General features: G+C 38.3%; 1 protein-coding gene across 5 annotated transcripts in view; it reads right to left on the reverse strand.

Annotated features, from left to right (window-relative positions):
- The window catches only part of ANKIB1 (ankyrin repeat and IBR domain containing 1), a 145,453-nt gene that overhangs the window by 40,877 nt on the left and 90,952 nt on the right, over positions 1–13,624 (reverse strand). For all 5 annotated transcript variants that reach the window (XM_090047059.1, XM_090047060.1, XM_090047056.1 and 2 more), the window contains 2 exons: positions 8,278–8,395; positions 814–1,022 (listed from right to left, as the gene is read on the reverse strand). In XM_090047059.1, coding sequence (XP_089903185.1) covers positions 814–1,022; positions 8,278–8,395 — 327 coding nt within the window. The remainder of the gene's footprint in view (positions 1–813; positions 1,023–8,277; positions 8,396–13,624) is intronic.

Here is a 13,624-nt window from a genome sequence, read left to right on the forward strand (position 1 = left end):
CATAAATTTTATTCAAGTTACAGCTATGGATTGTTACAAAGAGAACTGTCTTCCAAAAAAGTCGTACTGATTTTAATGAAAGGTGAGTTGAAATTTGTGATAGTCTTGTAAACTGTTTCAAGGAACCCCCGCAGATGAAAAATAATTATAATCTTACAGTACACTAGTGGGCTGACATTCCAAACACAGACAAAGAGAATTTTGTTTCTTAATGAAAAGATATAAAAAAGTCAGGGCTCACAGTATTATGTTCAGGAAAAGGGGTACTATAGAAGTGAACCTCAAAATACAAAGTCTTAAAAAAACTGCTGGGGTACACACTACTGGTATAACATTATCTCTTAAAAGCAGCAGCCCTGCATTACAATGGTGGCAGTGAATCTCAAAGTAGGGCCCTTTATTTTGTCCACATGCAACCCATGTAATGATAGATCCAGTTTTTAACGTGCATAAGTTAATGCTGCCTACCTTTACGAAGTCCACGAAATGACATTTTTAAAGAAAATCTATTTTATATGCTTTCCATGGTTATTTTGCATAAGCAAATGACAAATACCTCATCTGACCAGATGTGCATGTTTGTTTAGGAACTGGCTCCTTTTCTTTATAATTTTAGATGCATTTACATGGCAGTAAAAATAGACTATAAAAGCATACTGCATAAACCATATCTGATGAGATTATGGAAGATTACATTTCCCACAGTTTACAAAATAACTTTCTGTTAACTCTTAGCACACTTTGCACCTTTAATTATTTGCAAGAGACATATCTGCCACTGAAGAGAGAATCTTTCTTAAGAAGAAAACATACCAGAGTTGTCTCGATATCTCCTGGTGACAGGCTGATTTCATCAGGAGAGGTCAAAGAAGAGCGAGTAGTGCGGGGAGTTCGTGGAGAAGGGAGTGTGTCCCAGGCATTATATCCGCTTGGAGGTGGAGTTGGCATTTGAACACCTGAACGTTGGCAGCAGTTCTCTGGATTAGACATCCATGCTTCAAGTAATTTCTCCCTGTCCCAGTCTTCAACAAAAATATAAAGAAAAATATTTGGCTATAAGAATTGTTTATTTATAACTGCATCATTGAAAAAACCTCTAAATACATATTTCAATAAAAACTGGAAGTACCTATATCTGTGTGAAAACAGAATACTAGAACCTCAAGAGACACTAATTTCACGATCTATAATTTGGGGCAGAATTTATAATTAATTGCACTGCTGGGAATTTCTTTTCTATTTATGTCAAAAACCCAAACATAGAAAACATTATTAATATTCCTGTCATCATCCTCATTTCTGTGAACTCCAGCCAGGAACTAGACCCAATAGTTTGGCAATATACAAGAAAACGGAAGAATAGTCCCTATATCAAAGTGCTTCCACAGTAAGTACCCATCTTGAACATGATAAAATGACTGCTCAGTTTGGACCCATTTTAGGGTTTGTTTTAAACACATTTGGTTCAAACCAAATGTTACAAAGGAAGAGGAAAATGTGGAGAATTGCTCATTGTGTGTGTATGTATGAAAAAAATATTAAGATAGACATTTTTACAACTTGCACTTTCTTCCTGCTGCACCTGATTTCACAATCCTTGCATTTTCAGGGACTTTAATGCAATGATTTTGGGTGCATGACAAATGCAATACCATCATTTAGAATCAATCCAACCAACTCTTGTGTACAGCAGTCCCTTGAACTGCACTGAGGTTACTCATGTAAACTGAGTTGTTAATGTGTATAAGGCATTAATGGTCTCTTTGTAAGTCATCTACAACATGTTAACATTTTATGGCTAAATGAAGATGCTGAGAAAAGTCCTCCTTCAACTGAAATCAATGGCAAAACTCCCATTGACTTAAATGAGCCAGGGTGTCACTAAGGTTGTTATTTCATAGTGGCTGCATATAAACAGGTAATTGGAGTTGACTAATTAGCTCTGCAGTAAAGCATCTACACATGTGCCGGTAATAAGGCGCAGTAAATTAACTCCGCCTTAAGATAGTACTGTCAAGGACAATACTATATGCTAGTATTGCCAAGTCATTAACACTTTCAATTTTGTAATTTTTTAATACTGTGAAATGAGGGAGTTCTTCCAAATAGCATAAGCATCCTATTGACTAGGGTTTGATTTTACATCTTGATACCCTTTTCAACCTCTTTTGCAGGTATTTTGACAAACTGTTATTAAAATGTTAAAGTTTGTTGGTCCTAAGGATTTGTTTTTGTATAGTAAGCATTACATTGAGACTATTTTAATTCCACATTTAAAAATGATTTGGGTTGACCTGAAACACCTAAAGGTTTTGTCACCTAAACAATAACAGCTGTTTGCACATTCATGAACACAATCCATAAAAATACAACATTAAAAGTTATCTGAATTAAAAAAAGAAATAATCTAAACATTACTTCGAACTTTATATGTATGTACTTCTGCAATTATAAAATTCACAGTTAAATCTTTCTACCTGCAGTGACCAGGCTCTGAGGACCCATACCATTTCTACCCAGGATCAGGCACTGGGGGCTCTGCACTGCCCCTGCCCAGTCCTGCACGTAGGGATACGGTTCCAAGGCCTTGGACTACCTCTGCCCAGTCCTGTGTACTGGGATCAGGCTGGACTTAAGCTCTTGTGCAGGGATTGGGTTATGAGCGCCACTTCTGCCCAGTGAGATATGCTGGATTGGACTTCGGATGCCATGTACAATTCCTGTGTGCAAGGACTGGGTGCTGTGATGCCCTGTACACTCAGACCTGTAGGGAGCCCCATGAGCCAGATGACAAGGTGCCACTTCTGGCCTGCAGGCTGGGGGTTCAGTACTACTGGTTTAGTGCTACTTCATACTCTGGTTTTTCAATAACTTATACTCAGCATTTTTAACTCGTAACAAATGTTTTTTTCCATAAACACTCCCCCAATTAACTTGTCAGATGTGTCACTTTGAATCTAAAAATGTGTTAAAGATCATCCAAGAACATGAACCTCTTCAAACTGAAAAAGAAATACAACTTGACACAGTTTATGATAGTGCTACGATTTCAAGTCTCGAGAGAGATGGTTGAATTGGTGTCAATTACTATGCTATCTTACATAAAGCTTCATTTTATTTTTCAGTCTCAACAATGCGTGGCTTAAAAGGCCCTACATTTTAGATTTAGAAGAAAAGAACTTTAAAAAAATCTCTAATCTGCTCCGAGAATAAAAGTTGATATACTATAAAAAATTAACATAAAATACGAAGGGCCCCCCGTAGTAGAACTTTTGTCTAAAAATTACACACTGAAATTGAAAATGAACAATCAAATTGGAATCCGCTTACTACTTTAATATAAATGCAATTATTCTAGATTCAAATTTGCATTGCTTGCCAAACCCGCACAGTATATTAAAGATTTCATTTATTTCATATTGTTTGCTTAAGATCATGATACCTACAAATCATGAGACTGCAAAAACAGACATTTCGCACTCCTGTTACTAGAATAAAGGATGCCGTTTTACAAATTATCCGGAATATATAATCTTTTCAAGGGAATTTGTTGACCTTGAGATAATGTTAACTGCTGCAAGAAATCTTCTACTCTGACAGCTGTAATGCCTTTTAAATCAGGAGTCAGTGGCAAAGACCTGTGGCTTAGTGAAGGGGTAGGTAACTTTTTTCAGCTGCAGGCCGTAATGACCTACTCCGGGTCAGAGGCAGATGGGCACATGGGTTTTAGAACCCACCTGCAACCAGCACTTGTCCCCTTGGTATTGTGGATTGAGCACCTAGAGCCAAAGCCCCCTGCCACCAAAGCCTGTCAAAGCACTATGTCTGCAGGCTGGATCCAATGGTTTTGTGGGTTATATTCAGCCCACAGGGCCATACAGTGCCAACCTCTTGCTCAGTGGATTCCACTCTTCTCTTTAGTAAACCATGAGCTGCAGCAAAATGTAAGGTGATACAACATTAGCTGAACTACATCTTTTTCATCCTGAAATCAATTCCTTTTAGAATCATGAGATGCACTATAAGTGAGAGTAGCTTGACTTTGCCTTTCATTCAGGAAAAAACACTTTAAAAAAGATAGTACGTAAATTGTTAGGGTCAAAAAGTCAATGAATCTTTTCTTATTTGCCACAATATATGAAGCGCTATTTTCTGAAAATGCCTGAGCTCTGTTGTGAAAAATGAACAAAAACACAACCCCAGCTCTCATGTGGGAACTTAGGGCTAACAAATTAATGTTCTTGTGTAATAAAGGAAAACAAAGTTTGTCATATGATCAGATTTTAACTTAAAGCTAAAAACAATTAAAAACAGTGAGTAAAATAAATTATATTAACATTTGTGAAAAATACCTAGTGTGTGGAATGCTTATTTCACATAATCTTATTTTATATACGTATGTTTCTCCTGCAAGGTTAACCACAAAACATTAAAATCTGGCAGTACTACAATAACCAGAGTTGCTCCTACTTCATCTCTTAATTTTTGTAATCATATTTAAAGCTGAATGGATTCATCAGTTATTCATTTAATTCTGTTACACAATCATATCAATTTTTCATTTTCTTATTTTATTTAAAACACATTTTTCAGCTTTAGTTTTGCTTGGATGAATACTTTCTAGTTTATAATTAACACAGCTAAAGGCAAAACAGCCTACTTTTCAAATTATATCTATGCCTCTCCCTACGTAGCAGTGAGTTACATTACGTTACGGCTACATCACTAAGGCAACATCAAGAGAATGACCTTTGCAACTTAGACTGATTCCTTCTCAAATCTCAAGTACAGCTCACTAGATGCTAGCAGACATTTCTGTACAGTTTATTTCAACCTCATCGCTTTAGAATTCAGTCTGATATCATGTACTGTAAAACATAGCACTGCCATAATTTTGTCCTTCAGCGTGTCTGGACAGGTTACAGAATTTGCCTAGCTCTTTGGCTAGTTATAATATTTTTGAAGATCCAATATTGTATTCCTCTTACAAAGTAATACTATATAGGACACAAAGCAAATCATTTAATTAAAAAAATGCACACACATTATTTGTATAGATCATATATATCATACATATCTACCACAAATATCATACATATAAATACAGAATGCATGCACTTTTATGTATACATACATGCACACATATATACATATACACACACAGATATATACGCACACACATAAATCATGCCATATTTATCAGCTGGATTTGATTAGGTTGTAATTTAAATACACTGACACAAGTATCTGGTACACTTCTCAATTAAAATGACACAACTAGAAAGGTAGTCAAAATTTAAACAGTTAAAAATAGCTACAGGTTCTACGCCTACTCATGAGACAGTCTGCCAAATGTTGTGGTTTTAAAATCACATTTCTTTATTACACTTTCTCTCACTCTTGCTGTTATGCAAAAACCCCACAAAAACAACAGTGTTAAAAATAACCATGGCCCAATCCAGCAACACACACAAAAGCTTGCTTTACTTTAACCATATTAATAATCTAGCTGTAAAGGGACCTTTCAAGTGATTAAATGTTTTGCTGAATCAGAACCTGAAGTTTCACTCTAGCAGTATGATCTTTAGATGCAAACCCTCCTATCTATGTGAATGACAACTAGTGTCATTAGTGGCTGGGCTTTCATCAAAAGTTAAACCATAAGAGCACACAGTGGTCTTAGCATATTTTAATTAAGGATCATATACACACACACACAGACAACCTTGTATATAATCCTTGTGTTTTTTTATAAGGCTGGCAATACTCATTATTCAGATATTTTATTTTATTCAGATAATATATACATCTGAATAATGAGTATAGCCATCCTTATAAAAATGCAAGAGAAATGTAAGCTGTTGTGGGAGTTAGCTGTTGTATGCCTTACTTTTCCATGCTGAATTGTTTTTACACAAAACAACAATTTTTACCTGTTAAATTCATATTTTTCCCCAGTGCATTTTCCTCCAAAGCAGATGTTAAAAATACAGCCTGCAGGGTCAATCTGTCCCATGAAGGCAGCTTCTCACAGGCTGGACCTCCCAACCTTACGGGCCAGATTCAGCCTAAGGGGCTTGTTCCTGTAGCTGCCAAAGCTGCTGCTCCAGCCACATTAATCCCCACATTGCCAGAGCTGCTGTTACAGTGTGGCTGTGAACACACTGCTGCTGACTTCCCCATAACCTAGCTACTACCAAAATCAAGTTTTTGTTACCCCTGGCAAGTAATATTGCAGGAGAAAAGAGGAGGGAAGGGGGAAGGGGAGCTGAGCAGCAGAGACTAACTTCTGTGTTCCTGAGGATGCTGAAACAGTGATGCTGAAATCCATAGGGATTAATACTGGTTAGCAATATGGACGAAAGGGACTTGGAGGGTGACGACTGACCACAAGCCTTCAATGTGATGCTGCTGCTAGTAAAGCAAGTAAAACACTGGCTTGCATCCATAGATGCTTCTCAAGCAAATCCCAGGACATCATTCTCCCATTGTACTCAGCCTTGGTGAGGCCGCAGCTGGAGTACTGCATCCAATTTTGGGCTGCACAATTCAAAAGGTTGTGGAGAAGCTTGAGAAAGTCCAGAGGAGAGCCATGCGCATGATCAAAGGTCAGGAAAACAGACCTTATGATGAGAGGCTGAGAGTCATGGGACTCTTCAGCCTGGAAATGTGCAGGCTATGGGGTGATCTGGTGGCCACCTGTAAGTTTGTCAGGGGTGCTCACCAGGATCTGGGGGAACGTCTGATCACAAGAGCACCCAAGAGATGACAAGGTTGAACAATCACAAACTCCTCCATGACCGTTTCAGGCTGGACATAAGGAAGAATTTCTTTACTGTCTGAGCCCCCAAGGTTTGGAATAGACTGCCGCCAGAGGGGGTTCAAGCACCTACTCTGAATGCCTTCAAGAGAAATCTGGAATTTTATCTTGCTGGGATCCTATGATCCCTGATGACTTCCTGCCCCTGGGGTAGGGGGCTGGACTCAATTTTCCGAGGTCCCTTCCAGCCCTAGTGTCTATGAATCTATGAATACTGCTGCCAATACCCACACTCAGGATTTAGGCAGCAAGAAGTCCCGGGGTCTGCATTCAGTCTGCATGGCCAAACAAGTTGGACATTCATGCTCTAAAGCATCTGCACCTGGCTGCTGCTGGTAACTGGCAACTCACACCAGATAGAACACCGACTGGTAGGTCATTGTTTCTCTTATGTGGGTATACAAAGGAGAAAAGGAAACTGACTGGCTGTCCACAAGTCCCTGTCCCACTACACCAAATCATAAATGGTAGCTTTGGAGACAAGGAGAAATTTTTTGGGAAGTAACTTTTAATTACCCAAATTCATATAAAATTATTAGAACAAATTGCTAGTTTTACTGTAAGAGATAATAGTGCCAGCTTTTATCCATACACTCTGGTTTTTAGTAGCAGATATTAGTTTCACAAAATAAATGGGAATGACCTTCTAGAGTAGTTACAAAGAATGAGGCTGCTGTTACAGGACTGGGCTGGAACAGCAGTGCTGGCTTTGTGCCACTGCTCAGTGCTTGGCTGGAGCTATGCTCCATCCCTGGGCTGCAGCAGGGACGGAGCCTGCTGATGCCAAGCAAAAGTAAAGGGGAGTGAGGTTGAGACACAGATGTGGGGGGGAGATCTTGGGGGAGGGGGATGGGAAGAACGGGAGTTGGGGACCTGAGGCTGTGGGTGGAAGAAGCGGTATGGAGAAGGGTGGAGGGGTAACACGGGAAGGGGGAAATTAGTGCAACCTGAGGCTATGCAGTAACAGGCATAATATGGGGGGCAAGGTGGTGGAAGATGGCAGGTAGCAGTGGGCAAGGTGCCTGCCTGCCTCTCTGTCTGCGCCACCACCTCCACACTGCCTGCCCCCTATTAGCTGCCCCCACTACCTGCTCCATTACTGCCTCCCCCAACCTGCACCATTATTGCCCCTCCCATCACCTCTTCTGCCACCACCTGCAGTAGTGGGGGGGGGACAAATTTAGGATGATCCTCCAATAATTAGTCTCCATACATGGAAAATTATAACAAACTTATATATTTTCTGTGTGCAGAAATTAATTACTGGGGGGGGTCATCTTACATTCAGAGTTGTTTTATATTCAGATATATATGGTAATATTTCTTGAGGGTTATGTTAACAATTCATTTTTCTGTCTTTTTATTATGCCTAAGAAAAGGAGAAAACACCCTCATGTACACCACTTTTATTAAATTAATTTAAAAAACTGGATGAATGTTTCAAAAGTTTTGATTACCATGTGCTCGAAGTAGAGCTTCTGCAGTAAACAGTGGGGCTTGAAGCATGTCAGCAGATTCTACTATCAGCATATCCTTTAGCCTTCGCAGATCCTGAAGTCTTAGTCCCTCATATGGCTTTGGAAAGAAGGAGGAAGAAGAGTTAGTTTACAGCACGAGCAGATTTTCAGGTAACCACTATTTGGAATTAAAGAGGTAATGATAATATGAGCACTTTAGCTACCTAACAATGACCTCAACCCTCAGGTAAAGGGAATGCCTTTTTGAGTGGATAAGATGCGGTAAAACACTTTAGTCTGACTCTATGCTGTGCAAATTGACAACTATTCCAAAGTCTATGAGCATACTGTAATTTACATCAAATTTCACAGGTTTAAACCCTCCCAACCCCCCCCAAAAGCCCCCCAAAAAACCCCAACCCCTGCCCCTCCCCAAAGCCAGAAGAAGGTATTTCAAGAGCTTGCTTGTTAGGTTTGGAGGCTCTGTATTAAATTATTAACTGACCTATTAGCAGTGACCCCCTTAAAATATCTCCAAAATTAGCCATTGCTTACATTACAAAGTTCTGCCAGCAGCATAACACAGGCTAGAAGAGTGAAAAGTATGCATCTCCGCTGGCAAATCCCTAATGTGATGCAACTCTTTCAGGCAGATGGTCACTTTTGGCAGACCTCTGTCCACATGAAGAGGCCTGGCTACTTGTGGCATTGCTGCCATGTATGCAGCAACAGCAGTCCCTGTATTGCACATGTAGCCTTATCAAACTTGCCTGGAACACATGATATGGCTGAAGAAAAGGAAGTTAATTTCTCCAAAAAGAATGATTCTACTCATTAATTAACCATTAGAATTCTGGCACAAAAAATTCAAAATGCTTGCATGTCTGGATCAGCCACAGAGAGACCTTGTGCTCTGACCAGACCCAACTGCATGCCAAGTGAGATCTAGCACATGGGGACAAGTTATCCAGCTCATGGGGTTCCCCAAGGTTCCAGAAATTAGGCAGCAGGGGAATGGCAACTAATACTGCACTCCAGGCCAGATGATGTGGTTCTACAGGCTGGATGTGGCCTGTGGACCAGAGGATAAGCGCCACCGCCTTAGGCCAAAGTGGCTCCAGACTTTACCACGGAGAAGAGTCAGTTGTTTTCCTGTGGTCTCAAAGTAGCATTTCCTATTATAGTGTTAATGGGGTCAGGTTACAAGATCCAGTTTATATGACAAAGACATTGGAACTATGTCCTTAAACTCTGCAATCTCACTTCTGAAAACAAGAAAGGAAATACATGGTGATGGTATAAATACATTTTCCATTGATGCAGATGGAGAGCCTGAATGAGGCAGAAAAGGGAAAACGAGAGGAATGTTATATGGTGTGCCTTGGTTGTTTTAAGTACAGAAGACTGTTTAAAAGACACATGCCACTGGAGACTAGGGGTATGAAATGAATTCAGGCATGAGTAGGAACTGGCTGGCTGAAAATGGTAGCATAATCTTATTATACAGAGCAGGAAGGACACAGAGCTCTGATTCACTGTTCAGATGAGTCATCATTATTTATTACTTGTGTTATTCTTTCACACGAAGCCTTAGCCAAATACCAGGACTCCACGGTGCTAGACACTGTACAAAGGAGACTGCAATCTAAATTAAGTCTACACAAAGTCTTATACTTTCATGCTGACAACAGAAGGGATGGGGAAGGTGATATGCTAAGTTTTTCAATAGTTTTTATTTACATTTATACCAAGTTCAGTAAAAAAGCGTTCACCCCTCTCTGCACATCCGCAATAAATTCTCAAAAATACATTATATTAAGATAAATAATAGACTCCAGAAATAATCAACAAAAAAGTCTGCCCAATCAGTAACATAAATACCTATGGATAATACAGCCTGCCCTGCTTTTTGTACCCAGACAATTTCCCAGACTAGTTTGAAAAAGGGCAGTGGGACTACGGTCAGATATATGCTTCTGGTCATTTCTGCAAAGGATTGGAGGGAGCTATCCTTGAAGCCTCTGTAACCAGCTATGGTGAATGATGTCCTTGGCCTTTATCTAGGAAGCTCAAGTTTGAGGAAGGTTCCTATTAGCTTTCTGTAGATAGATACCCATGTTATAGCTAAGGATAATTGTATCCTTATTGGTCTCTGCTAAAGTAAAAATGGGTCATTTACTTTATAGCATACTTGAGAATTTGACTGACCTACTTATGAAATAGATAATTTATAAAATCCATTTTAGATATAAAGAGATACAAACAGCTGGGTCCTCTAGTGATTATGTTTGATTGGATATGCTTTAAAAAAATCCTGAAGCAATGACAAACTTCTGGACTTGATTTGAATGGTACTTTAAAAAATAATTAAAAATATACATTGTTTCATGAGCACAACAGTCATCACTTAGAAAAAAAAGAATCCATAAGAGAAGTATATTTTTCTTAATAGAACCGCAACAAAAACGTATGTACAAGAGATAACATTCCAACTTAAACTGAAGATTTGCACCAAATTATTTTTAATTGGTTGGTTTTATGTTAAATACTGGCAGTTATTTCCCTTGAGTAATAAACTATTATATTATTTCCATTGGAACATTTCCCTCAAGACAGCAGGGATGTTGAGATTCTTGGGTTTTAAGAATTTTATCTTTTACATAGTGTGGAAAATATCCATATGAATGTGTTTTGACAGATACTTTGCTCACAAAATACTACACTATTCCAAAGAAAAAGTTACCAAAGAATAATATTAAGGTGGCAGAATTAAGCAGTCAGAAGTCTGGAAATGCCAGAATGAAAGATATATACAATGAGAAACCCTTCAATCTGATCACTACCGCAAGATGGTACAGTCTTTAACTGTAAAAAGAGGTGCAGTATCACAAAGTAATATTATACACATTTTTCTGCCATTTTAGATCCATGCACAGTTTGTTAGTCAAAACAAATGATGTTCATGACAAATTTCCATTGAGCATAAGGGGCTTTGGGAAAAAGTCCCAGAACTCTCCTAGCTTTAAGAGAAAGATCAACATTTGTAGTGAAAAGCTTTCTGTTTAACACCTTCTAACTATATGATGGTTTTAGTCACTACTTCAGTCCATGCAGACAAGTTTTTCATTACAAACCTCAATTCTCATCATATTTACTATAGCTTCTGGCTTTTACATACACCCCACACATCTCATTTATTACTAACATTTTGAGACTATCAAATGGTTACAAGGTTATTAAAATACTATTATTCACCAATTACAACCATGTTGAAATGTTTAATTACATGTCAGCACTTCAGTACAAGATAAAAGTATTTTATATTTTTTGTTTTAATGTACTGTTAATGATATAATACAACATAACTTTGTTGTATGGTTAAGAGTTAAGACTATATTTTATATAGTTATTTTCTTCCTTGTACATTGAAACTGTATATTTTCAAAAAATGATTTGATAGTGCATGTGTGTACTACTACTACTTAATAAGCCATTATATATGACAGGGACTAGCATGTCTATTTTGAGAGGGCAACATCATCTTTCTCATTTTCTTAAATATGAACAATGAGGATACAATAGTTAGACTTACAGTGCTTGCTGTTCAGCATTCATTAGGAATTGTAAGGATTCAGTCAAATGTAAAACATTAATATCAGCTATCAATGTTTTCCATTTGTATACCTACACTCTACTGATTGGCAAATTTATATAATATGTAGTAATATAAATGTAAAAAGACTGAAAAAATTATAACTTTGTTAGTGTGATTTATATTTCTCTCTACGCCCAGTATAGACCTAAAACTGTTCTGAATGATCTCCTTGGAATTACTGCTCATTCCAAAGTGTTCCTATAATATACTCCATACAGTGCAGGATGAGGCTGAAATAAAGGTGCCCTTTACCTTTCAGGGCTACAAGACAAAGATAAACCAGCTTCTCTTTTACTAATAAGTAATGAACCAGAAAACTGTGAAGGTGAAACTACTAGGATCAATAAAAAAGTCATTAAAAAAAAATCAATAGAAATTTGTATTATTTGGGTTACTGCTGGCTTAACTTCAATATGTTTTAAGAAATAAACATTATTTTATTTTCCTATACATTATATTTATAGGCTATGTTGCCTCACTTTTTATTGTAGGTTAAATACAAAAGTGAGGCAAATGATTTTTTTTGGAATTTTCCCCTAACCTGCTTTCTGTTAAACTATTTAAATTAAGCTACATTAGACATATTTGTAACCATCCACAATGATAAAGTAATTTTTAAGGGTTTGTTCATTAAGTTTTATGTCATAGGCACACCTGTACTGCCTCAGAGCTGTGCCAGAGAGCACTGGAGCAAGGCACAATGTGACAGGAGAGAGTGGGAGCGAGTGAGCTTAATGTTAGATACCCAGTAACTGCATTAAGGCAGCTACATTATTTCTATTTACTTGCATGCGATGGCCACAGTATGCATCACTACAGCACTTCCTGGCACAATGCTGAAACAGCACAGGCATGCCCTTAGCATTTTTTTTTTTTTACAGAAACATTCTGGTCATACTGGCATACATTACAATTAAGACACGATTACCCTATTAATCACACTGTAAATAATAAGCCTTGCAGACATTTAAGTAATTAATAGAGCAATAGAATAGGAAACCAGTCACAAAAATATTCCACAAAATATGTGCAATATTTGTGGCTGGTTTCCATCATGTTTTAAATTGAACACATGGTGGGTAGTAACAAATGAGCCAGTTCTAGACTCCTGTGCAGTACTGGGGCTGGGACAGGCAATCAGCAGATTGTTGGCCCCAGCCCTGGGACCACACCAGAATCAGTTACAGGCACAGGTGCAGTGCCAGGGTTAAGAACAAAAATCAGCTGATTATGAGTCCTAGCCTCTGGACTGCGCTGGAGCTGGTTCAAGACTGAACATCAGCTGAGCTGTATCTATAAAAGTGCTGGTTTGTTTTCTGTTTTGCCAATTAAAAGCTCATGTTCCAGGAGGGCATGAGAAACAGAAGGTGATGCTGAACATCCTAACTCCACTTTTACCAAGTTTTGTGCCTATTCACTTCCCACTTTTTTTTATATATATAAAGAAAGTGGGAGTAGTTGGGGAGTATAACTGAGGGGCAGTTGTGGGAGAAAGGGGATTGCTGTACATGTAGCTTTCCTGATCCTCAAGCTGTTACCTGGAGGTACTACAACTGATAGGACTGATAGGGTAAGAGGATCCCCTTGATTCACTACTTACCTGGTGATATTGCACATAATCTTAGGTTCAGTCTGTAAAAGCCCACATACTTAAAAACTATTCACAAGAGTCAAATCAGAGAGGGTATGAAC

Source organism: Crocodylus siamensis, chromosome 5 (genome assembly GCF_052110815.1).
Source record: "Crocodylus siamensis isolate JL-2025a chromosome 5, ASM5211081v1, whole genome shotgun sequence".
Classification (NCBI taxonomy): Eukaryota; Metazoa; Chordata; order Crocodylia; family Crocodylidae; genus Crocodylus; species Crocodylus siamensis.